This window comes from Parasteatoda tepidariorum, chromosome 6 (assembly GCF_982258835.1).
Source record: "Parasteatoda tepidariorum strain Cologne lab strain chromosome 6, Ptep-v5.0, whole genome shotgun sequence".
Taxonomy (NCBI): Eukaryota; Metazoa; Arthropoda; class Arachnida; order Araneae; family Theridiidae; genus Parasteatoda; species Parasteatoda tepidariorum.
Window position 1 is genome coordinate 78,596,965 of NC_141760.1, and position 25,685 is coordinate 78,622,649.

The 25,685-nt window shown below is 28.9% G+C and overlaps 1 protein-coding gene across 3 annotated transcripts in view; it reads right to left on the reverse strand.

Annotated features, from left to right (window-relative positions):
- Positions 1-8,103: 8,103 nt before the first annotated feature.
- Positions 8,104-25,685, reverse strand: part of LOC107441269 (lachesin) — a 207,653-nt gene continuing 190,071 nt past the window's right edge. For 2 of the 3 annotated variants that reach the window (XM_087166071.1, XM_043039282.3), the window contains exons 7-9: positions 15,247-15,297; positions 13,266-13,355; positions 9,264-9,493 (exon numbers count right to left, since the gene is read on the reverse strand). In XM_087166071.1, the coding sequence (XP_087022197.1) occupies positions 9,411-9,493; positions 13,266-13,355; positions 15,247-15,297 (224 nt within the window). In that variant the 3' untranslated portion in view covers positions 9,264-9,410. Of the gene's footprint in view, positions 9,494-13,265; positions 13,356-15,246; positions 15,298-25,685 lie in introns of all 3 variants that reach the window. The other variant, XM_043039280.3, reaches the window with a different exon arrangement.

The following is a 25,685-nucleotide window of genomic DNA, read 5'->3' on the forward strand; positions in this document are numbered from 1 at the left end:
CACACATAATGGTGTAGCACTTACAGTGCTCCTAAGTCCGTTTAAGTTTCATTTTAGAAACTATACTAGTTGTGAATGGTTGCAAAACCGTATAGCTTGCTTCGTAATACATGAGTACATCATGGTTTTTTAACCGTAACAGTTGTAAACGGTTTCAAATGGGAAAGTTAAGAAAATGTTCCTAACCATAAAATGTATGGTTAATCGGATGGAGCCAATTATGTTAGTGAAATTTCAGAAGAAAATCAGTGTAGCTTAGGCAAATTCCGCACTCTTCCCCATTCACAATGTAGAGTCTATCAAAAAGGAGATAAAATAGCTATCATATAATCAAAATTGCATCAATATGCTTAAGGTGAAAGTTATATACTGTAAAAAACTCTGAATCTAATTATGATAAAAGGTACCGGCACTCAGGGCTTACCAGAACTTTTTTGGGAACAAAAGATCTGCTATACTGTATTTTTTATTGTACTAATTACCACGAAATCAGGGATCCACTCTATTTAAAAAATGTTAATGCATAAATTACTGTTAAAACGGATTTTACGGATGATGCACCCAAACTGCAAGTACTTTATACCGTTAATTGATCCTTGCAGTGTGGTTTTAAAACATTATGATACAGTATTTATGATTTTGCTTTTTCATTTTAACCCATTTATTCAAACAAGTTTTATTTCCTTGCCTTCCATTTTTAAACATAAATGATAAGTAATTTATAAGTATACAATTATAAGTTATTTATAAGTGTTAGATTGTTGTAAGTAATTTTAAGCTTAAATTATAATACTGTTTCATAACAAATAATAACTAAACTCCTTCATATGCCTAGACTTACTTTAATAATAAATGAGAAAACTAATCTTTTTTAAGATCACCTAGTAGTTCCTTTAGGCAAGCTAAATACAAAGAAAGCATTGAAGTTAGCGAAAATGAAAGCACACACAAAATAAATTTAAAAAAAAAGAAACTATTTTATTTTTGGTGCCTGTGAATAAGCATATATTCCACATCTGATCCACACTTCGAATTCTGAACAAATTTGGAATCTTTATTTGCTCCGAGGGAAAGAAATAGTGCGAGACTGCTGGGAATTCAAGTCAATAGCATAAAATATTTCCTTAAAGCAAGCGATTAATTTAACATTTAAAGAAATTCTTTTTCTCAAGCTTATTCAATTCTATTTCGGAGGGAAAAAAGTTATCTCAATTTTAACTTTATTTCTCCTTTAGGACGCAATTTAGGACAATAAGAGGATACCATTTGTTTTATAAAATGACTCTAAGCTTTAAGAAGATGGAGAAAACTAGTTTTTTTTTTATTACTTGTTTGATAGGTAGAAGAATATTTTTAAGATTGAAGTATTTTTTGGAAGCCATATAAATAATGGAGAGTAAGTTTAGTACTCTTGATTGAGATGAACTTTCCAGAATATAAAATGATGCCTTTTATTGTTTGAGATATTTCCAGCGTAAATAAGCTCTAAAATAATAATGAACGAAGTTATCAGAAATATATAGCTTCGAAATTCAATTCGAAAAAATACCAATTCAAGAGACTTTTGGTAACGACTACTGGGATTAAATAATTTTGGTAATATTATGATTTTGCATGGCATTGACATTTCTGTCAAAAAAATAAGGATCCTGATAATAAAACAAAGGCATACGGTATTTAAAACATTCATTTCATAATTTTTCCAAGTCATATGGGAATGGTTTAATAGAAATTATGTTGTTTTTTTAAATTATAGTTCTTATTACCGCACACCTAGTTAATAATACAAAATAAAATCTAAAAATCTAAATTTGGTGAAAATATAAATTTAACCAATTAAATGGTAATTATGCCATACTCTAAGGTACCAAGAAGAGGTAATTAAATTTTATGACATATTATAAGAATTTTATTTTTAATTTTAACAAAATCAGCAACAAAGCGCTTCTGTAAAACAATTGCCAAGCTTTTTTGGTATTTTCAATCGAGACAGATTACCGTGCTTTTCAGTATTTCTATTAAACAGGATTCATTATACCGTATTCAATTAGTTTTGTCCAAGCTTTTTTCATGAGTGTAAGGGGAATTGTCGGTTTAATCATTAGTTTGTATTCCGTAAAATCCCAATTCTTAATTATATTAAAACATTTAAAATACAAAAGGGGGTTATTTAAAGTTAAGAATAATTGGTAACTCTAGAGAAAGGTAGTGAATACAAATTTTAACTATGATATTAAATACAGAATTAATAGAGTTTAGTAATTAACACGGTACTTAGTAAAGTTTCAATGTTATGGGCGAAAGAATATAATCGTTCACTCCCATTCTATCTCTCTGTGTTAAGTTAGTGTTTTATTCGTAACTGAATTTATAAAAAAGTAATAATATTTACAGTTATTTCGTAAGACAAAATTTATCTTGATTTTAAATTTATTCCTCGTATACGTCGTAATTTAAAATAATAATAAGAGACTAATTATTGTAAGTGAATCTAAGTTTTAATAAGGTGACAAAAACTTATTTTTCATTAATTATTTGTTTGGGGTATGGTATAATATATTTCAAATTTAGGATTTTCTTCTTTTTTGCACGCTGTGCTAATAATGTCTGCAAAATAAGTAGTCTTGGTTAATATGAACTTCCAAGATTTAAATTTACCTACTATACTGTTTCATATATTTCCTAGAAAATACATTCTAAAATATTCTTTAACAACGAGAATTATAAGAACTCTAGTTTTGAGTATCAATTAAAAAATAATAACAGTTAAAGAGTTTTTGGTACACTAACCAAAAATAAAATTATAGGAAAACTAACTAAGTAATTAACACGGTACTTAGTAAAGTTTCAATGTTTTGTGCCAAAGAATATAATCTTTCACTCCCATTCTATCTTTCTGTGTTAAGTTGGTGTTTTATTCGTAACTGGATTTATAAAAAAGTTATAATATTTACAGTTATTTCGTGGGACTAAAATTTATCTTAATTTTAAATTTATTCCTCGTATAGGTCGTAATTTAGAATAATAATAAGAGACTAATTATTTTAAGTGAATCTAAGTTTTAATAAGGAGACAAAACTTATTTTTCATTAATTATTTGTTTGGGGTATGGTATAATATATTTCAAATTTAGGATTTTCTTCTTTTTTGCACGCTGTGCTAATAATGTGTGCAAAATAAGTAGTCTTGGTTAATATGAACTTCCAAGATTTAAGTTTACCTACTATATTGTTTCATATATTTCCTAGAAAATACATTCTAAAATATTCTTTAACAATGAGAATTACAAAAACTCTAGTTTTGAGTATCAATTAAAAAAATAATGACAGTTAAAATGTTTTTGGTGCAATATCCAAAAATAAAATTGTCAACTCAATAGCTCAATAGCTAATTATTTTGATCAAAGTCTAGGTCTATATTAATTATAAGTTTTTCCGAAAACTAAATTTTTAAAAAAAGTATTTTTAAATTAAAAAATGCTGTTAAATTCCTGAGAAAGATTGATGGTACAAACTCAAACTTCGATGATAAATTGAAGTAAATTTAAGAGTATGTTTAAATATCGTTTCACACTGTTCTCAGTTATGTTATAATGTTATACATAGAAGGCAATATTTATCTTTCATTGAGACAATACAATTTAATTAACTTCCGTTATTAAACTAAATCAAAAATGTAAAACATGTTTAGGATTTATTTTTACTTAAAAATATTCTTTTTATTTTATTGACTTCAAGAAATTACGCAAGTGAAATAGCAACAAAAAAAAATTTATACTTTCAGACATTTATACTTTCAATAAAAATTTATACTGTCGGAAATATCTGATTAATTAAGTTTCATGTGATTCACAAAAAAACTATGATTGTTAAGGAATTATTAACATGAAGCTTTTACTAAGGAATGTTACTGAAATTATATTTCATACATTGTTATTTGGATGGTACTTTTATTGCATGTTAAGATTCCATTTATAAAATAATCGAAAATTAGCATTTAAGTTTCTGGTATAAAAGTTAATTAGTTATCAGTATTAAATTTCAGCTTTCTTTAAAATGTTTCTACATTTTGTTCTGTGTTTTAGTTTTTTCTATTGAATCTAAATAACTTCTCTATAATCGGCTTTAAATATTAATAATTATTTTAAAAGCAAGATGATCAAATAAAAGTTTTTAATTTAAAATTAGGTTCAAGAATTTTTTTAAGATATCTGAATCGATTAATGTAAATTTATAATAAGTTTTCTTAAACACATTTGAAATAATTTAGCACTTCAAACAATGCAATTATTTTTGATGATTTCTAGAGTATGGAGACGTACTTACAGTAAAATGGCTTTATCTTTTTACAGCTTGAAGTATAATGTTAGGGGAGTAAAAAAAGCCTTTTTTTCTAAAAGCACTTTTATCCTTTTTGCGTGCATTTAATAAATTACTTTTTTGCGTGAATCTAATAAACTAAACGGCGTGCTATTCATGATTTGGAAGAGGTTTCACGATTGTTTAAAAATTTAAGTAAATCTTTTTAGTACTTTCAAAGGTCTGAATTAATTCAGATTTCTTATTTTTACTGGGATTTTTCCAGTAATTAAATATATACTGCTAATTCAAACTACATGTTTTGAACATATTTTAAATTTATCATTTAGCCTTATAATAATCGATTACCTTTTACGATTTTTCATGTAAACATTAACATCGTCTGACAAATAAAAGCAGTGTAAATTAATCATTCAATATGTTACGCATAACTTGTACTTATTTTATAAAAAAAAATTCCTTCATAATGGTACTACTAATAAATTGATCCATTTACAAGTTATTAAAGCGTTGCATAAAGATATATCAGCGTATAACGCTTTAGGTTTTCAATTGCTTCCTGAAAATTATAAGCTCTTGATAATAATATCACCATTTTCTAAGATATCATAAGAGAAAAATTGTTTTTATTCTTGGTGTTAGAAGGAGGTTTTAAAATGCATCATCTTTTCAAAAATCTAGATAGCTAAACTTTGTAAAGGATCATACGTTTCTATATACTGAAATGATAAAAGACGTTACATTTATTGCATTAAAGTAACATTTGCGACTTCAAAGATCTTTTAGGAAATTTTAAAAATATTTCAGATAAAGAGTGACTTATGTACCTTTATAAAAGGTTTTAATAACTTTCTAACAACGTTTCAGTAAGCTTCGAAGGTAAGGAGGGTGATAATATCTGCTTACTGTTGCTTATTGGATGTTTGGAAAGGCAGTCTTAAGATAAGCATATTATATTTTATCTGGTGTAATGCATAAAGTGTTATGATGAACTTTCAGAGACAGTGCCTCAATTTCCAGATAACACAACAAGCAAAAACGCAATTTTAAAAAAATGCTGTAAAAGCTGAGTTGAGGAAGGTTGTTAGTAAAATTTTTTAGGAAAGTCTAAATGGTCTCAGATGCAGATTCAAACATGTCTAGCATTCTAAAACTCCTAGAGAGTAAAAGCTAAGAAAAGGTGCGAACAGTTTAAATGCATTCAGGATGTATAGATTTCTCCTATTAGAAGTTTCATGATGGGAAAAAAACAAAGTAATCTGCACTTAAACTGAATTATGAGTTCAGTTCTTTTTATCTTTTTATTGATCAAATTATATATAAAAATCATATGGAATTATGAATATGCACGCATACTGCAAGCAAATCCAATCATAACATTAAAAATTATATTGGCTTCTAGGTCATCGTTTTGCAAGTTGTAAATGCATTACACTGAGCGTCTTGCTCTGTTGAAAAATATAATGCTTTTAATGTTTCAGGAATGCAAGCATATAAATTCTAGAAAATACCATACCCTCCTACAAGAAAATACCTTACATTCTTAACTAATTTCACTTTTATCTTGTAACAGTAGTAGCCAATGTTACAGCCAATGGCCAATTCAATGTTAATATTCGATAGTTTGGTTCAGTTTGGCACTATAAAAGGTTGCAGTAAATTCGAATAATTATATCATTCCAAAATTTCCAACAGTACACACTACCTCTTAATGTTATGCATTAAATTATCTCCAAAAACGTACTGAAAATGCAAAGAAACGTAAAAGTTGAGAATAATTGTTAGGCTTATTTTTCTAAATTGGTCAGTTTTTGTGTGTGAGTCGGTCGTGTCCTAATGTAATGTATAAATGTCTATTAGTTTCTCTTAGTTATTTAAAATTCAGCTTGAAAATTCAAAAAACAATAAATAATATTTTTTTCACCTATTATATGATTCTAAAATCCTATAAAAGGCAAGTACATTATGAAAAAAGGGAAATAATGCGATATCTTTACATTAAATCGAGAAAACAAAATATAAATTTTTTACATTAATTATTTTTTTATCTACAGTTTCAAACATTAAAAAAATACAGCAGTATAAAAACAGAATTTTATTTTATACACTTAGACAAGATACAAATGCATATTTGTTCCAAAATACATTCTTTAATACTTTCAAAAATACGCTTACTTAGCAACAACACTTACGTCCTCATTTAGTGTCTCTGATACTATGTCACATTTAACTTTTTCTGGCACCACAGTTTGCGTATTTTTAAACTTTAAACCATGCTTACAACTTATATGAAAAATTTATTAGTTACAACAACATTTGTACACCAACAGAAACGTCCATATTCAATGACATAAAGCTCATAACATTTTTTATATACGAATAAATAACAGTTATTAAATCACATTCAACAGATTTACTTAAATGCAGTTTTTAAGCAAATATATTTGTTAAATTGAAGTATAAATTTTTATTTATATCATTTGATAACAAAAATTTATAGGTTTTAGGAATCAAATCAATTTCGTTCATTTGCTTTCATATGTACATACAATTTTGAGCTTTAACGTGTCTTGCAGTCATGTCTCAATGTATAAATACGATTTGAATAAAGACACAAAAAATAATTCAAATTGGAGATTTCCAAAAAAACTGCATTCAAATGTTCACCTTTTTTAAAGTAGCAACTCATAACATTTCGTTTTTTTTCAAATAATGTGCTAAAGTATAAAAACTACATTAATTTAAATTTATGCAAATCATTCAAAATAAATTACATAATACCTTTACGTAATACAAGAATAATGAATTTAATTTCATAGATATAAATTGGAAATTCTCATTATCATAGAATTTTAATTCTTATCTATTTTTCAGACATTGTGTTTCAGATTATATTTTTAAAAAAATTGCCTAAAATTAATGTTCATATACTTGGATTCTCATAAATATTTTGTTTCAAGTGTACATTATGTATGAAAACAATTGCTTTCGAATTAAAACATCCTTTTTCTATTTTTAAATAATGCATTGAAGAATGAAGTTGCATTTAACCTCAAATAAGGCAAATCCTTTGAATATTTTTATATTTTCATCATTTCTTAAACCATATTTTATAAGTTATTGTAATTTGTAATTTTTAAAAGTGCTAGATAACTTAAAATATATGTTTATGTTTTATTTTAATAAATTGAATTTTTAACTGTAAAATGTTGCATCTAAAAGTACATGTTATATATTATTTCCGACAATAAAATGTTTACATAGTATTCTTATTTTTAAACTAAGTAAAATGCATCGAAAAAAAAAATTTGAATGAAATTATTATTTTTTAACACATGTGTTTTCGTTCATTTTTCTAGTGCGAAAATATTGACATAAAATGCAGTAATAACTTCATGGTAATATCATTATTATTTATGCAACATAAACATAAACTAAAATCCAAAGGGATTGTATGCAATAATTACTTCGAATATTTTGCTGAGAAGTTTGAGCCAATTAAAAAAACTTTGAAATTTGTAAAAAAAGTTTTAAAAAAATTAAACTGACAGCAATCAATACACGTGTAGAAAACCTTTATCATTTTCACTGCCAAAAGCAGAAGCAACCTGGAATACTAAATAATGCATTACTTAAAGTGTTAATAAAAATAATCTAATGTGGAATTAAAAAAAAATCCCAGGATATGTTTAAAAGCTAGAAAATATATAAAACATGGTACATAAATAGATTTCCAGTGAATGGCGTTACTGAATGCTGATTTTTTCTTTTAATTACAGATTAAATGTAATCCACATTAGAAGATTCTTGGAGTTGTTTTCCATAAATTAAATTTACTTTTTTTACTACTTTTAATTTTAAGTAATTAAGCTAAAATTCGTTATAACAATAGAGTACTGATGCACTTAAGCATTAAAAAGGCAAAACCACTTTATCATGTTGTATAAATTATAGTGCCTAATATTTTCCTCTCGCAGTAATTTAAAAAAATGATCAAATACATTTCTTTGAATTTTACAATCCAACTTTAAAACAAATACATTCTAAAATGTGATTATTTTTAGTAATATTATAAAACGATGTAAAATAACAATATTTTGGCTGAGATGGGCATACCTTCTTTTTGGTAATAAATTAGTTAAAAGCATCTTGCTTCTTACCAATTCTTATTATTCCAGATCTTCTTAATACATGAAAATAATGTTTATTTATATTATTTTTTCTTACAAACTGCTTTCAGAAAAAATTTAGGAAGTTAGAAAAAATATAAAAAATATAGTAATTATAAAACTTGTTGAATTCATATTATAAATAGTTATTTCCAAGGGCATAAAAACAGTGTGTTTTGGAAATTCTTATTAAGTAATTTTAATGAACTCAAAGAAAAATCAGAACCTCTTCTCTTTCTGCAATGATATGTTTCATACAAATACTCCATCAAATAAAATATACTCGAATTTATTTCATTTATTTTTTGATTGAGAATAACAATCGAAGATACTTTATTAGAAAACATAAATCAAAGAAGGATAGAAATTTTTCCAGAAAAAGAATTGTCATCACATTGTTTCAGAAAGATTTTTTTAATAAAATGTCAATTTTATAGAGGTGATATGCTTAGCGACGAATTTCGGATTCAATTTATGATTAATGCAACTTACGTTTTATTTTGTATTGAAATCAAGCAATACAAAGATTATTTCTTATAATTAAATTTCAATTTCCTCGTAACTTATACGAAAACATGATATAACATGATATTTTATCGTTTAATGTAGCAGTGGACGATTATATATATATAGATATATATATATAATTTAAATTAATCAAAATATACTTAAGTATTAAAAAGTTTATAAAGTAATATTAAAAACAAACAAATATTTTGGAATGAGCACTTGTCCATATTTTCAACACAATATGAAACAGTATAGTTTCTCAGCATTCTTTGGCAACAATGAATATGTTTTCGATTTTTCTGCACCATAATTGGAAGATTGTTCCATATCGTATCCAATCTTCTTGAACACTATAGTGTTATTTGTGTATTGAGCGTTTCGACTGTCGTCACATATACATCAAACATATACATCAAACGACGGACAGAGCATACAGAATAATGGTTATTACAGTAAATGATGGGAGAACTGCAACTGTATCGCTGAATATTGTATCTGCAAAAAGGATTTGTATGAAATCTGAATTTTATTCAAATAAATTAACATGAATTGATAAAACATTCTATTCCTTTTAAGCTCTTTAGATATGCACATATTTCGAAGTGTAAGATTATATTGTAAATATATTCAAATGAATGATTTTATTAAATAACTAGTTTCCATTATATATGCATATAGAGTTTATTATCGTATATATTAAACATTGTTATTTTAATCTAAAAAATATATTGCTACGAAATAAAGAATGCACTATTTTTGAAGTACAATTTGCATGTTTTGCTAGTTTTTGTATGTCTTTTTATCTGTAATTCAATAATTGTTCCTCTTAAAATTTTAAACAAAACTTTTTTTCGTTTTTTATCTTACAAAAGTCTACTTGTTTGGTTTTGTTTTCTGACTTTAGCAGATTATTTTCTTACATTATATCAGTGTGTCTTAACCTTTTTAATCAATATACGCTTAAAAAATGAATTTGTTATAATTTTTTTAAAGAAGGTTCAGAAATAATTATCGAAAAATATTCTTTTGAATGAAAATAGCTATAAAATAGAAAGCTAAACGAAAAATGTAAATGGTGAAAATATGGCAATTAAAAGAAAATATTGAAAAACAATCAAGTATTTAATTTCAGAAAAAAGCAAAAGCAACAGATTATTTGATTCATAAAAAGGAGCTCCATTTTGTTGTTCAATTCATTATTGACGATACGAAATATTATAGTATCTTTCCATAACAAAATAGTAATTAAAATTGTTTTAATAATATTTATTTTTAACTAACCCACGTATGGAATATAGAAGCTAAAATTAAATCAAAAAAGAAATATTAATGAAAAAAATTAAATTGTGTGGAAAAAGAAATATATAGCGGCTATGTATTTAAATATACGATAAAAAATGTAAACTAACTCTTATCTCTCTTTAGAAATGAGTCTAATTTAAATAATGTTTATAAATATCACAAATTTTCACATTACAAAAGATGAGCGTAAATAAAACTAATTAAATATAATTTAAATGCAATTTGACTTTAATTTTTTAAAAGTAAGTTCAGTTAAACATTCATAAAATTAGTTTTTCCTTATTTCTGATAAATAAGTTGAAGAGTCAGAAAATTCAACTTTATAAAAAAATCGTAATGAAATATATTTTTACTCCTGTCTCTAATGAGCAAAAATAAGGTATTCAGAATTCTATGTTGTTTAAATAATATAAAATAATGTAAAAAATATTAAAAATAGAAATTTAATCAAATCTTTTTTTCTTATTTAAGTAATGTATGAAAATGAATTTAAACAGAAATAGTATTTACTTGATAAAAATTTTTTATATTTTTCCATGCATGTCTTCAAGTTTTATTCGTCTTCAACTATTATTATTATTTTCTATTATTAAAACTAAAAATATATATTTAGTTTCATAATACTTCAATATTTTTTAGAAACAAAATAGCAAACAATTAACCTAATTATATGCCCACTATTACTTAAAATGTGAAATTTCGAATGTCAGTCAATTTAGGTATGCAGTAGGGAGTAGCAAAAAATAATCGTTAGTCGAAAAGCACTATTTTCCGAGAGTGGCATGTGAACTAACATATGACACGTGAGTTTTTTTTCCGAATTTTTATGTCCCATCTCCATTTCTCTCAAAAGTAATAATAGTTTTAATTCTGTCAAAAAAGTACGTTAAGCTGTGATCCAACTCTTGCTGGATCACAGCTTAACCCCGTCCCGCCACCCGTGAGGGCACATCCGGAGAATACAGTAGACTCTGAGTGCGTGCACGTGACCTCTCAGCAAAAGAAAAAGAGGATTCAAAAAGGTAGGCTTGGTGGCGATTCATGACAACACGTCGGGAAAATGGGCAAGGAAGGCAGAAGCAACTCCAGGGAAAACCCTGGTTTGTAGGTTGGGCGCCGCGCTTACAGAGCAGCGACCTCACGAAGATCCAAAGATTCCCTGCCCCCAACCTCAGAGAAGCCTCAGAGAATTTAGTGAAATCTTAAAAATTAACAAACGTAGTTACTCATAAAATAGAATTTAGGAGTTTGAGTGTTCCAACATAATAGGCGAGGCATCAGTAAACGTTAAAGAAAGGTAACAAACATAATGTGATGATGAAAAGTACCAGAATTTGTTCAAAGCCCGTGAAAACAGAAGCAATTTCAAAAAGAGTTACGGCGACAACTCTTGTTGGATAAAAAGATATTCACATAGGTTTACATTAAATGAAATATGACTAGCAAATTTCCCAGCGTTTACTTTTATCATTCTTTGATTGTCCGCCAAATCCTTGCATTGAAGATTACTTCCGAATCCAAATACATAGTGATACGTTTGTAGTTTTGTTTACAGATCAAAACTTTAAACGCTAAAAACATCCAAGGCCTTTAGATTACAATAAACAGGAAATTTTATATCAGTGGTGGCTATTTTGTTTTGAAAAGAATTTTTGACAAGAGTGAAATTCACTTCCCCTCGTTTTGCAGAAGACTGCTTGAAAAATTTAGCATACAGTTTAGCACAACAGCTCAAGTTTGAATTTCCACAGGATGCATATTATGCGAAGGAGTTAAATATGCTTTAATTCGAGATAAACTGAAGAGTTCTTTTTTCTGGTAGTTCAAAAGACACCTCACGTCTGTCACACCTCACATTCGTCTTGGGACATTAGCAAGAACATGTGAAAGATATAGAATTCCGCACAGATTTGAAGATTTGTGTGATGACTTGATGACAAAATAATGAAAGTTGATAAAGTTGATAATAATGAAGTTGATAATAATGAAGTTCCCTTGATCGGATATGAATTTCAAAATCAAAGTTCGAAGAAATTTGGGACAAAATATACAATGACAATTTAATTACCACCGTGAATAGCGTCATTCCGCGTCACGGTTATGCCGCATGAGTCCCTTTGCCAATTTCGTATATTACTGTTTCAGGAAATAAAAATATTGCAAAAAATTCATCAGAAATTCCGCAGAAATATCTCATTCAATATACAATTTTTAAAAAAGTAACTTGATTTTAACCCCCATTAAATTTTGAAAATTTGGTAAATTATAGCTTTTAATAGTCCATGTACAAATTTTACGCGTTGAGCTTTTCATTCATGGGATTCTTCTCGCAGCTCAGAAGCATGAATTCTCTAATTCTCTATTCTATTCTCTAGAATATATTTCAAAAATTTCGGAAAATTTTGCTAAAAGAAGCTAATCGTGTTGCATTGAAATCAATTATCTTTTTTTTAATTAAATAAATAATTAAAAAATAATATTTATTTCTTTATTTTGAATGGAGGCATTTTCTTGAAGGCTTTGATATGTAATGTTTCAAAATGCATTTCTTAAACAATTTTAAATCTATTTGAAAAAGCAATGCTATTTAACTTTTTTTTATTTTCCAATATTGAAATTTTATTTTTAGTTCAAGTTCATGATGTTAAAGAGATATACTACTTCAAAAAATTAAATATCAAAGACATTTTCTGGAATATGAAGGTATTTAAGATACGTTATTTCTTTATCATGCTCTAAAGAAGCATTAAAGTAATTTAAGTATTATTTGCTTCCAATTTAAATTCATATATTAAAAACATATATATATATTTTATTACAAAATAAAACTTATTTATCACTTTGGCGTACGAATAAAATGAGACTCATAGGGTAAATAGTAATAACATTTTGTACGTCAAAAATAATTTGATTTCGAATTTTAAAATAAAGAGACGTTGATGAGCAGTTAAAATACTTCAAATACCTTGTGCACTGGCAGGTGGATATGAGTATGATTGGTTGTGTGCATTTCTTTGGCTTTTTAAAATTCCATCCTGTAGTTGTGAATTTGTGTCTGAAAACCATAGCATATTAATATGATTACAAACAAATCTGGTAGTCAAAATTAACTAAATTAATTAATACCGCATTATGATTAATACATAGCATTTATTCTTTATTAAACTGATTTACCAACGCAGCTGTCTTATAGAATATTCAATTTAAATTCATAATTTAACTATTCAATTTAAAAATCAGTGCGAATTTTTGAACTCCAAATATGCTTGCTATTTTACATTAGCGTCTCAGAAATTCAAATAATTTGGTTGAAGTAAATATTACAATACATTATTTAAGGCAATAAATAAAGCATTTCTGAGAATATTTTAAATTTCAAAGACATCAGTATAACTATTTGCTACGTTTTTGTTCTGAATTACAATCATTAAGATCATTGCGATGTACTTTAGATATCAACGCAATTCTTTAAACGTTTAATGGAATATTTATGTATATTATATTCAATGATATTTAATTAAAATTTGAAATTAACATATTTACTTTACTATATCGATAGATGGCATAGTTAAAAGATGGAGACGAATGGTCTCCTTTTTGGTATCAAATCAACTAAATGGAATAATCAGAAAAATGAGTGTATTTATTATATCGCGAAAATAGTCCTTTATAAAATTATATAATTTTACGTAAATTAATTTTTTCGAATGGCAAATGCATTTCATCTCACGATATTTTTCAAAAATATAAAATTAACAATATTCCAAGCGTCATATTTTTTGAAATTTTATGAAGCTACGTTTGGAAAACATATCAAAATGTAAATTAAAAATATGCTTTCTATTTGATAATTAAAATTCATGATTAACGTAATTTTTAATACTGAGTTACGGGTAAAAAGTTAATAAACTTATATTGGTTCACTTAGACGCATGATGGCACTACATTCTACTACATAATGACTCCAAACTAACGAAAAAAGAGTTCTTGAAAAGAAAGACTTATTTTGCAGGTTATAATCTTTCTAACTACTCAATAAAATTGTAGACAACTTTTTTAAGCTTTTTCTTTTTACTAACTTATAAAATTAATTTTTAATTAAAAATATGAAGTTTTGAAAAATTCCCTATTATAAGTTATTTTTATTACAGATTTTTTTTCCAAATTAATTCACTTTTAAGTTTAATATTACACAATATAAAAAAAATATATCTTTTATTAACTAAAGGCAGATTTAATTCGTAAAACAATATTCCTATCTTTTGATTCAAAATATGTTGTTCGCGTTAAATCTAGTAAATACATAACCGCTCAAAGATTAATTACTAAGTATTCTTTAAAAAAAGTAAATATTATGGAAAATCCTCGAAATGAGAGGCCTTAATGAGTATTATAATAATGAAGCCTTAATGTAAAAAATTCACAAAAATATTTACATATATATTTCTGTTCATCGAACTAGGATTGCTGAAATAAAAATTTAATATGAACTTATCTTAATTCAATAACAATAACCATTTCGTCCATTTTTTTCATACTTCTATCATAAGCAAAATTCTATTTGTGTTTCTTTAAATTTCTTTCTTTCATTTAAAGTGATTAAAGTAATTTATCACTCAATTTAATTAATATTATTAATTTAAGTGAATAAAAGCAATTTTTGCTTTTGATTTTCTGTTGAAAAAATACTTAATTAGATATCACGGTATAGAGTAAATAATAATTAAATGTCTAGAAAATATTATCGTTTCTCAATTTCATTAAGAAGAGAAAGACTCTAATTTAATAAGAAGCAATTGTGAAGAGAAAAAATACGGAAAGAATAAAGAAATAAGACCCTTTAGCATTATTACATACTATGCAATGTTTATGCAGCATGTTTTTGAAACACATAATGTAGGAATATTAAAAACATTGTTTAATAAAATGGGAGAATGTAACTTTACCTTCTGCAGGATAAAGATTTGTTGTTGTTGTGCTTGATGAGTCTGATATATCTGAAAAGAAATGTTAACTTTTGTCAGTGCTATTTTGATAGGAAAAAGTCTTTTTTTCTAAACAAATATAAATGAAAAATTTATATATATATACATATATATATATATATATATATATATATATATATATATATATATATATATATATATATATATATATATATATATATATATGTATATATATATATATATATATATATATATATATATATATATATATATATATATATATATATATGTATATATATATATATATATATATATATATATATATATATATATATATATATATATATATATATATATATATATATATATATGTATATATATATATATATATATATATATATATATATATATATATATATATATATATATATATATATATATATATATATATATATATATATATATATATATATAAACAGGGTGTTTATGAAGTTTCGGACACATTTTGAAGCTTAATAACTCATAAAATAATAAAGATAGATTAAAATTAATAACATAAATGTTTAAATAGACTCTAAAAGTTTCAGGACCATTGTCAATGAACTTTCACGTGCGCCCCCTTCGTCTCACGGAATATATCAAGGCGATAGTCAATTTCCCGCCTGGTAGCGGCAAGCGTTATGAGTTATTAAACATCAAAATGGGTCCAAAATGGGTGTTTCTGGCATTGTTAATCGCCATAATGTGCGCATATAGAGATCTGAAAATCCCCATGAATAGCGGGAGACAGAAAGGGTTTCCCCAAAGGTTAATGTGTGGTGTGGACTAATGCACCACCGAGTCATTGGATCTTTCATATTTACAGAAAAGACGGTCTCATTAGTCGTATACTTAGACATGTTTGAAAACTTAGTATTTAAACAACTAGAAGATCTTCAGCCTCATGTCTTTTTGCAACAAGACGGTGCACCACCTCATTCGGGTATCATCGTTCGTAGTTCTTTGAATGACTTTCTTCCAGGATGATGGATTGGGCAAGGAGGTCCAATTCCTTGGCCACCCAGATCACCTGATATAACGCGGCTGAACTTTTTTCTTTGGGGATTTATAAGAGACAATGTTTACAGGAGGATCGTGTCGAGAATTGATGACCTTAAAGCCAGAATTACAACCGCAATAGCCTCTGTGGATGCCAACATGCTTGCCGCTAACTGGCGTGACATTGACTATTGACTTGATATTTTCTGTGCGACGAAGGGGGCACACGTTGAAGTTCATTGACAAGGGTCATGAAACTTTTCGAGTCTATCTAACCATTTATGTCATTAATTTTAATCTATCTTTATTATTTTATGAGTTATTAAACATCAAAATTTGTCCGGGACTTCATAAACACCCTGTATATATATATATATATATATATATATATATATATATATATATATATATATATATATATATATATATATGAGCAATTCTACAAATAAACGCCAGTTAGGCGGGCAAAAAAAAATAAAAATTTTTTTGGGAGGCACACTATTTCTACATGAATTTTCTTCTTCTATACACCCTAAAAAGGCGAGAAAAAATCGTGAACATGAAATTTTTTCTTTGTGACATACTTTAAATGCGACATACTCTTTCTGACATACTCAGATAAATCTGAGCCGTTTATTCAGATAAAACGATTTTTACATAAATATAATATTATTATAATGTCTCTCTAATATGTATTTATAGAGATTTCATACTATAAGATTATATTTTAGTATAAAAAACAAAAATAAAAAAATTTAATCAAAGTTCGTAAATTGAAAAAATCGGGAAAAATTCAAAATTGGTATTTTGTCATTTAAAGTATGTCACAAAGAAAAAATTTCATGTTTAATATTTTTTCTTGCTTTTTTAGGGTATAAAAAAGAAGAAAATTCATGTAGAAATAGCGTGCCCCCCCCCCCCCCCAAAAAAAAATTATTTTTGTTTGGCCGCCTAATTCGCGTTGATTTGTAGAATTGCTCATCTCGTCGCTTTGAAACAAAACCGTAAAACTCAAAAAAAATCGAAAAATGAGATATTTGGGTCACTTTGTGTAAAAAAAAATCACCCTTTTAGAGAAACAAAGTATTATCTTCATAGTTCAATAAAATAAATTTAGAGAGCAGATAAATCGTTATCGCATTGGCGCGATCAGCATTAACGCAGAAAGTTAGAAATTGCTCTCCTGAAAAATTTGCTTTTTTGAGTTACCACGGTTTAGTTTCAAGGCGACGATATGAGCAATTCTACAAATAAACGCCAATTTTTATACTAAAATATAATCTTATAGTATGAAATCTCTATAAATACATTTTAGAAAAACATTATAATAATATTATATTTATGTAAAAATCGTTTTATCTGAATAAATGGCTCAGATTTATCTGAGTATGTCAGAAAGAGATGTCGCATTTAAAGTATGTCACAAAGAAAAAATTTCATGTTCACGATTTTTTCTTGCCTTTCTAGTGTGTAAAGAAGAAGAAAATTCATGTAGAAATAGTGTGCCCCCCAAAATTTTTTTAATTTTTTTTTGGCCGCCTAACTGGCGTTTATTTGTAGAATTGCTCATATATATATATATATATATATATATATATATATATATATATATATATATATATATATATATATATATATATATATATATATACGACAAAATTTTGAAAATATTTGTTGTAATGATGTTGGTAGTACTGCTAACTTTTTTGATTTGGATATAGTTTTGGACCACGAACCCACTATCTTTGTAAGATCTCAAATTTAAAATACTCATTCAACAGAACTATTTCAGTAGCGTTAGTGTCAGGGTACTCAGAGGTTAAACCCGAATTTTAAACAATAACATTCCCACTAATTTTATCAAACGTCTTTTGATCTGATTTAATATTTAAGTTTAATATCTCTTTTCGGGAATTCCACTGTCCGCAAATTTCTAAACTTTAACCACCACTTATATTCTTTTATGAAGCGCCATCTTCAAACCATTAGTTTGGGAAGACGGCTGTTGATGAGCTTGTGTGTGTGAACGTGGACTTGAGTTTAGTTTGGTTATGCACTGATTACGGATTAAAAATAATTTTGTTATTATTTTCCTTATCTTTGAGTTCTCATGCTTTCATTGCTTGTGTAGGGCTCAGCCAAAAGCAACATACCAACAACCATATATATATACCTTGTAATTAAGCTTTTGAAGCCAAAGTTTTACGCAAATTATTGATGTAGATATTTGAATAGATATTTAGAATGTTGATGGCATTAATGCAAAAAGATTAGACTGTTCGACTAGGTACGGATAGATAAAATCAATAATTAAAAATGTGCTATTTCAAATATTGATTTATTGTCGCGCATACAGATTCATGTCTGTTTGCTTATTGCAAGCTATGATTTGTAATAGGATCAAGTCAAATTGAGCAACATGAAGCACAAGTTAGAGAAGATCATTATGAAGACACATCGATTGCAGCACGGGCGTTCTTCTTCTCCTTGGCACGACGGCCAAGGATAGGTTTTGGCCTTCTCACCAAGCCTATGCCAAGACATTCTTCCCTTGCCAAGGTTCGTCAGTTTATTATCTTTAAAAACACGTGCGTTACTGGTTTGAATCCAGTCGTATTCCGTCCTGTATACGACAAAAAATTGTGCTTCTCCATCAAGTGTTATCTGTTTTTCAGAGTGACAAGGGCTTGCAAGCCGTAATTTGCAAGGATCACACAAGCCTGTATATATATATGTGCAGTAATAAATAAATAAACATAAATAGATACATCCAGGGTGGTGGTGTGATTCGAAAATGATACTCCCGCTGCGCCATTATAAATTGTTTGAACAGCTTGATGTGCTACATTTTCTTTGCTGAACTAGTTCAACCTTACCCAGATAAATGTATCTTTATAAATAAAAAATTTTTTAGTTGCAAAAGTTGATAGATGTTAGCTTATATCTTACATTGAAATGAAAACAATTAACCGAGCTAAACGTTAACAAGCATTTACTTAAAGGAAAGAAAACGTAATAACTATCTAACTGAAAATTTTTACGAAATTTAAGATTCTAGCATTGTTAAAATTACCAACTGTTTAGGGAAGATTACAATATTTTGCTGCATTTACTACCACACAGCACAGTAATAAAACCACATTCAACTGTTAATTTTATCAAAATTCTCAACTGATGCGCTGGGGTAAAAATTACCGTAATTGTTGGTATTCTCGTAGAGTGAAAATCATAATAAATTTTACAATAGTCAAGTAGTTTAGGCCATATTTTTTTTCTCCATGATCAATCATACTGTTCAATTTTACACCAATTTTTTTATGAAAGTAAAAAAAAAAAATAAGTTTGACAAATGATAATTCAAACAATGTATATGTTTCCTGGACTAAAAGCCCCTTTAAATATTATAGGTTTATTTGCTTTGTAGGGAAAAAAACTTAGTTTTTGAAGTCTATGATTAATTTTAAGTGTGACATTTGTTTCGTGCTTCCGATAAATCTACCCGATCTATCCAGCGATGAAATAACTTAAATTTACAAGAAATACCTGCGTACACATATTTACAAAAGCAACCATTTTATTTTCGTAGAACACATCTCGCACAACATTATTTCCGTTGCCACTCACACTTTTCATATATACACAGGCTAAGAAATCATTTTAGTTAATATTTACACTTTAAATGAATGACGTCATCTTATGAGAGTGACGTAACACTCCCACCTTTTGATTATGTGTATTCCAATAATCAAAATAACAAAAAATCTAATATAAATTTAAAATTATGTGTCTAAATATCTTGATGGTATCTTAACAGTTCGGCCACATCTTGTGGTAACGATGTTTCGTAAGGTACTTGAGAAATTATTATGTTTGTCACCTTCATTTGAAGTTGCGCTTTCGTTTGGAGTTGAACCTTCATTTGGTGTCGAACGTATTTCCAGCGGATAAATCCGCTGCACTGGCCTCAAAAACTCGGTATGTGCTGCTTTAAGTCGAGCCACGCGTATCCTTTTATCTTTACCAGGATAGACGGCAATAACTTTAGCCATCGGCCAGTGTAATCTTTTCTTTAAGTCATCTTCGATTAACACAATCTCACCAACCTTTAGATCATAATAGTTATTCTTCTTGCGCGGTTGAAGGAGTGTCGCTAGGTATTCGCGGCGAAATCTTCTTCTCAACTGTTCTCTTAACGTCTGTTGATACCTATAGCGTTTTTTAAGATCTATTGTATCCAGCTGATCCAAATCAGGTACTCCCACCGTCGAGATCTCTTGTAAAAACATGGACGGAGAAAGAGGTATTAAGTCATCCAGATCTTCTGAGAGGTATGTGAGAGGTCTTGAATTGATAACGGACTCGCAGTCACACAGAACACTAATCATTTCTTCGTATGAAAGGCATGCTTTCCCCAAAATTTTTCGAAGAATATTTTTTACCAATTTCACCATAATCTCCCAAAAGCCTCCCCACCAGGGAGCAGATGGTGGATTAAATTTCCATTCAAGTTTGTATACTGATGTTTCAGCTTCAATTGACTTCCAATCTAAGGACTGAAGTAGATTCTCAGCTCCTATAAAATTACTCCCGTTGTCACAATAGATGATCTGAGGTCTTCCTCGGCGAGCAATGAATCTTCGTAAACTCAAAAGGAACGCCTTAGTTGAAAGTGACTGCACCAGTTCGAGATGTATTGATCGATAAACGGCACATGTGTAGATGACAATCCAACTTTTCACACCTTCCTTTAAATGAATAGGTCCGGCAAGATCTATCCCGACCACTTCAAAAACAGAAGCTTCTTTAACTCTGTCTTCAGGTAAACCTACGGGAACAGTTTTTATACTTCGTGCATTATATCGTTTGCATCTAACACAGGTTTTGAGGATGCGACGAACTGCTCGACGTCCATTAATAATCCAATAATTTTCTCTTAAATTGGACAGTAAAATTTGCAGTCCAGCATGTAAACATTTCAAATGCTTCTCTTTGATTAGCATATCAACCAACATAAGTTTTTCAGGAAGCAAAATAGGCAGTCTAAAATTCTCGGTATCATTTCTCTCTGTCAATTTTGTTTTAATTCTATAGATTCCTTTTTCATCTTTGAAGACATTCAATGATTTTAAGCCTTTTATATAATCTGCAGTAAATGCTTCATTTTGAATAACTTTTATAAGTTTGATTTCTGCATTTTCTACTTCAGCCAGAGTTAGTCCACCCTTTTTCCTATCTTTTTCAGACAGTTTGCAATTTTCAAGGAATCTTAGAATCCATCCAAACATTCTGACATTTTTTGTGTAGCTTGAAAAATAAGAAAAAAACTGATTTGTTCCAAGCAAATTTTTACTTATGAGTATGGTTGCTCTTTTTTCTTTTTCCTTGTTGATAACTTGTTCATCAATTATATATTCAGATAGAGGCCATGTGTTTTCAGGTAATTTCAACCAGGAAGGACCTTCCCACCACCTTGAACTCAATAATTTTGTTACCGAGCAGCCGCGTGATGGTAGATCGGCTGGATTAGAGTGACCGGGAACGTGTCGCCAATTTCCTGATGAAAGAGCACGGATTTCTTTTACTCTATTTCTGACAAACACACTCCATGGCTCATCTTTCTGGATCCATTGTAAAGCAGTTGTAGAATCGGACCAATAATGAATCTTGACATTTTCTATTTCTAAGCTTTTCTTAACGAAATCTGCTAGACGAGTACCAATGCAACAGCTTAGAAGCTCAAGTCTAGGAATAGATACTCTTTTTAAAGGTGCTATTCTTGATTTAGCAAGTAACAATTGTACTGTTGTTTGATATTCTGTCTCACATCTAATGTAAACAACAGCTGCATAGGACAGACCACTAGCGTCGCAAAATACATGAAGACTTAAGCTACTATATCTCAAAATAGCGTGACGGGGAATTTTCACTGTATGCAGTATATTCAGGTCTTCCAACCATTTGAGAAATTTCATTTTTATATCCTCAGAAACTTTTGAATCCCAACCTAATTTTGATTGCCAACTTGTTTGCAATAAAATCTTCGGATATAACATAATTGGACAAGTAAATCCGATTGGATCAAATACTCGATTAGCAAAAGATAACATTACTCTTCTGGTGATAATTTCTGGAGGATCAATAATTGTTCGAGTGTCACAAAACAATACGTCCTCTAATCTGTCCCACAAAAGACCCAACACAGGTGACGGTTCAAATTTTTCAGTTAAGTTTTCTTTCTCTGTAAACTCCCAACCTCGCAGTTCGAATTTTGCTGCAGCCATTAAGTCTGTCGAACACTGAATGAACTCTTTTAACTGTTGTTCAGAATCTACAGACGTGACACAATTGTCGACGTAGAAGGATTTTTTCAGCTTCATAGCCACCTCTTGGACATTGGAGGATTCATACTTGTTCAAATGATGTTGAATAACAGCTCCCAGTAAAAAAGGACTGCAATTTAAACCAAAGACAACTCTGTCGTGTTGAAAAACTTTAACTGTTTTCGCTTCCTTATCCTCCCACCACAGAAATTTTAAATATTTTCTATCATCTTCATTTACGGATATCTGGAGAAAAGCCTTCCTTATATCTGATATAACTCCAATTTTCTTTTCTCGAAATTTTATTAGTAAGGTAGGGATCATTTTTAACAAGTTTGGTCCTTTCATCAGGTAGTCATTTAACGATAAATTATCTCTTGTTTTACAAGAGGCGTCAAAAACTGGTCTGACGTTCGTGGTGGAATTGGACTTGAAAACTCCTCTATGAGGAAGATAATGGCCGGTACCTTCGTTTGATTCTTCGATGAAACCTTCTTTTATCCATTCCCCAAAAACTGCATTATAACTATCCAAACGGTTATCCTTGATAAGTTTAGTTGTCATCGTTTTCAATCTTCTGCCCGCAATATCTCTGTTACAAAGCATATCGCTTACATCTTTCACCCATGGAAGACTAATTTCATATCTACCATCTGGGTGTATTTTGACAGTTCTAGAAAAGTGTTCCGTTGCTAGAGCATCGTATTCTTCTGAAGTAATTGTCTCGCAAGGATCAGATATACCAATTGTTTCCAATTCCCATAAGTCAGTAACCGAAGTATTTTGAATGAAAAGTGATGTTGAGATAAGCCCAGTGGAACTATAAGTATGGTTTGGTTTTCCCATTACCGTCCAACCAAGGTACGTTTCCATTGCTACCAGTCCGCACTTTAATTGCATGGTTTGACCAGTGTATAGTTTTCCAATATAATCCGCTCCTATCAAAAGTTCGATTTGTTGAGAATCTTTACCTACATCAGAGATATGGATTCCTTTACTTCGTAATTCAGCTAACCAAGGACCATTCTTCAAACTTGGAATATAGCCACAGATTACCTGTTGGTCTAAAACTTGAATTTCGAACTTTTTATCTTTCTTCATATTTCTTATCCACAATGTGTATTTTTTATGTTCTTTTCTGGAACTAGCTCCACCAAAGACTACGTGTGTTAAAGTTTCATATTTGTTGGTCCTCCATCCCATTTCATTTATTGTTGATTTCAGGATGTACGACCGTTGAGATCCTGTATCACAAAGTGCTCTAACAGTTTTCCGTTGTCCATTGGCTTCAATAACTACCATAAGGGTTTGCAATAAGACTTCAGGTTGACTTTGATTCGACAAAGTAGTATTTTCTTCAGCTGATGTATCCACAGCCGATGTCTGATTTATTTGGCTCAAGTCTGGGCACATTACAGGCCAATGTCTTTTGTTACAGACAATACATCGAATATTAGCCCTGCAGTGTTTCGAGCGATGCCCCACCTTCAGACATAAAAAACAGGCCTTCCGTTTCTTTATTATTTCCTGTTTCTCATCTAATGATAAATTCTTACCTTTAAAACAATTTTCTGAATTATGTTGTTTCCCGCAAAAAATGCAGTTGCGTTTAAAATGTGGTGCTATTGGCCTATTCTCAGAGAGCAAATCATTTGCAGTAAAAACAGGAGTTGATATTTCGAAATCTTTGTCTCTTTTACGATGCGAAGAGTCATAATTTTTAAAACCAGTTTTCGCCATAGAAATACGTTCTTCGCCTTCGACTTCGGCTCTCAAAAATGTTAATAACTGCGATAATTTATTGCCATAGGAATCACTTGAATCATTTTCCTTAGTAATTACAGGATTTCTCAGTCACACTCTTAATAAATCCTCTGGAATACATGATTCCACAAGCGGAAACAACATTGCTGCGTATTTCTCTTTTGTTACGCCAATAGACTCCAGTGAACGCAGATATGACTCCAATTTATCGTAAAGTTGCATTATGTTCATCTTTGCTTTTGTGTTCATTACATTTTTCACCACTAAATTTAATAATTCTCTTACGTAATATTCAACGAGGAGTTCTTCCCGCCCAAATCTCGTTTTTAAACTTTCTACCACTTTGGCATAATTATCAGCAGACGGCGGATAACTGTCCACAATTTCCCTTGCTCTACTCCCGACAACCATGCATTGAATGAGATATTGGAATTTGTCCTCATCACTCATACATTCATCATCATGGATTCGACTAAATTGGCTCCAAAAACTTAACCAATCCTTGACTTCCCACTAAATTTAACTAATTCTATTTTGGGAAGCTTTAATTTTGTCTTTTCAGCCGCCACAGACAAAGCGGTTTCGGGAAATGTGAGAAATTTTTCCAAATATATTTTCACTTCAATACGAATTACATCAGTTTTTTCCTTGTACTCTTCAATTTTATCATATTCTTCAGATAAGTTTTCTGATTTGGCGTCAACTAATAATTTATATATTTCTTCATCTAATAATGCCAAATCGTTTGTAATACGTTCAAAAGATGAAAATTTAATTTCAATATCTTTACGAGTACTTTTATTTTCCTTACACATCGCCAATAACAGATTATAACGTTTTGTAAATGTTCCACGAACAGGAATTCGTTTGGCGATAAGAGAATCCATAATTACAGTCGCCAATTAATATTGCAAATGAAAACTAACCTTTAAAATCCGGGTCACCACAATGTTTCGTGCTTCCGATAAATCTACCCGATCTATCCAGCGATGAAATAACTTAAATTTACAAGAAATACCTGCGTACACATATTTACAAAAGCAACCATTTTATTTTCGTAGAACACATCTCGCACAACATTCTTTCCGTTGCCACTCACACTTTTCATATATACACAGGCTAAAAAATCATTTTAGTTAATATTTACACTTTAAATGAATGACGTCATCTTATGAGAGTGACGTAACAACATTGGCAATGAGTTAAAAAGTGAAAAAGTTAATAACATCAAACTCTGTTTAAAAAAATCTTAAATATTTTTTCTTCTTCAAAGGGATTCTAACATTATTTCTAACCCGTTTCGACAGAAAAAAATAT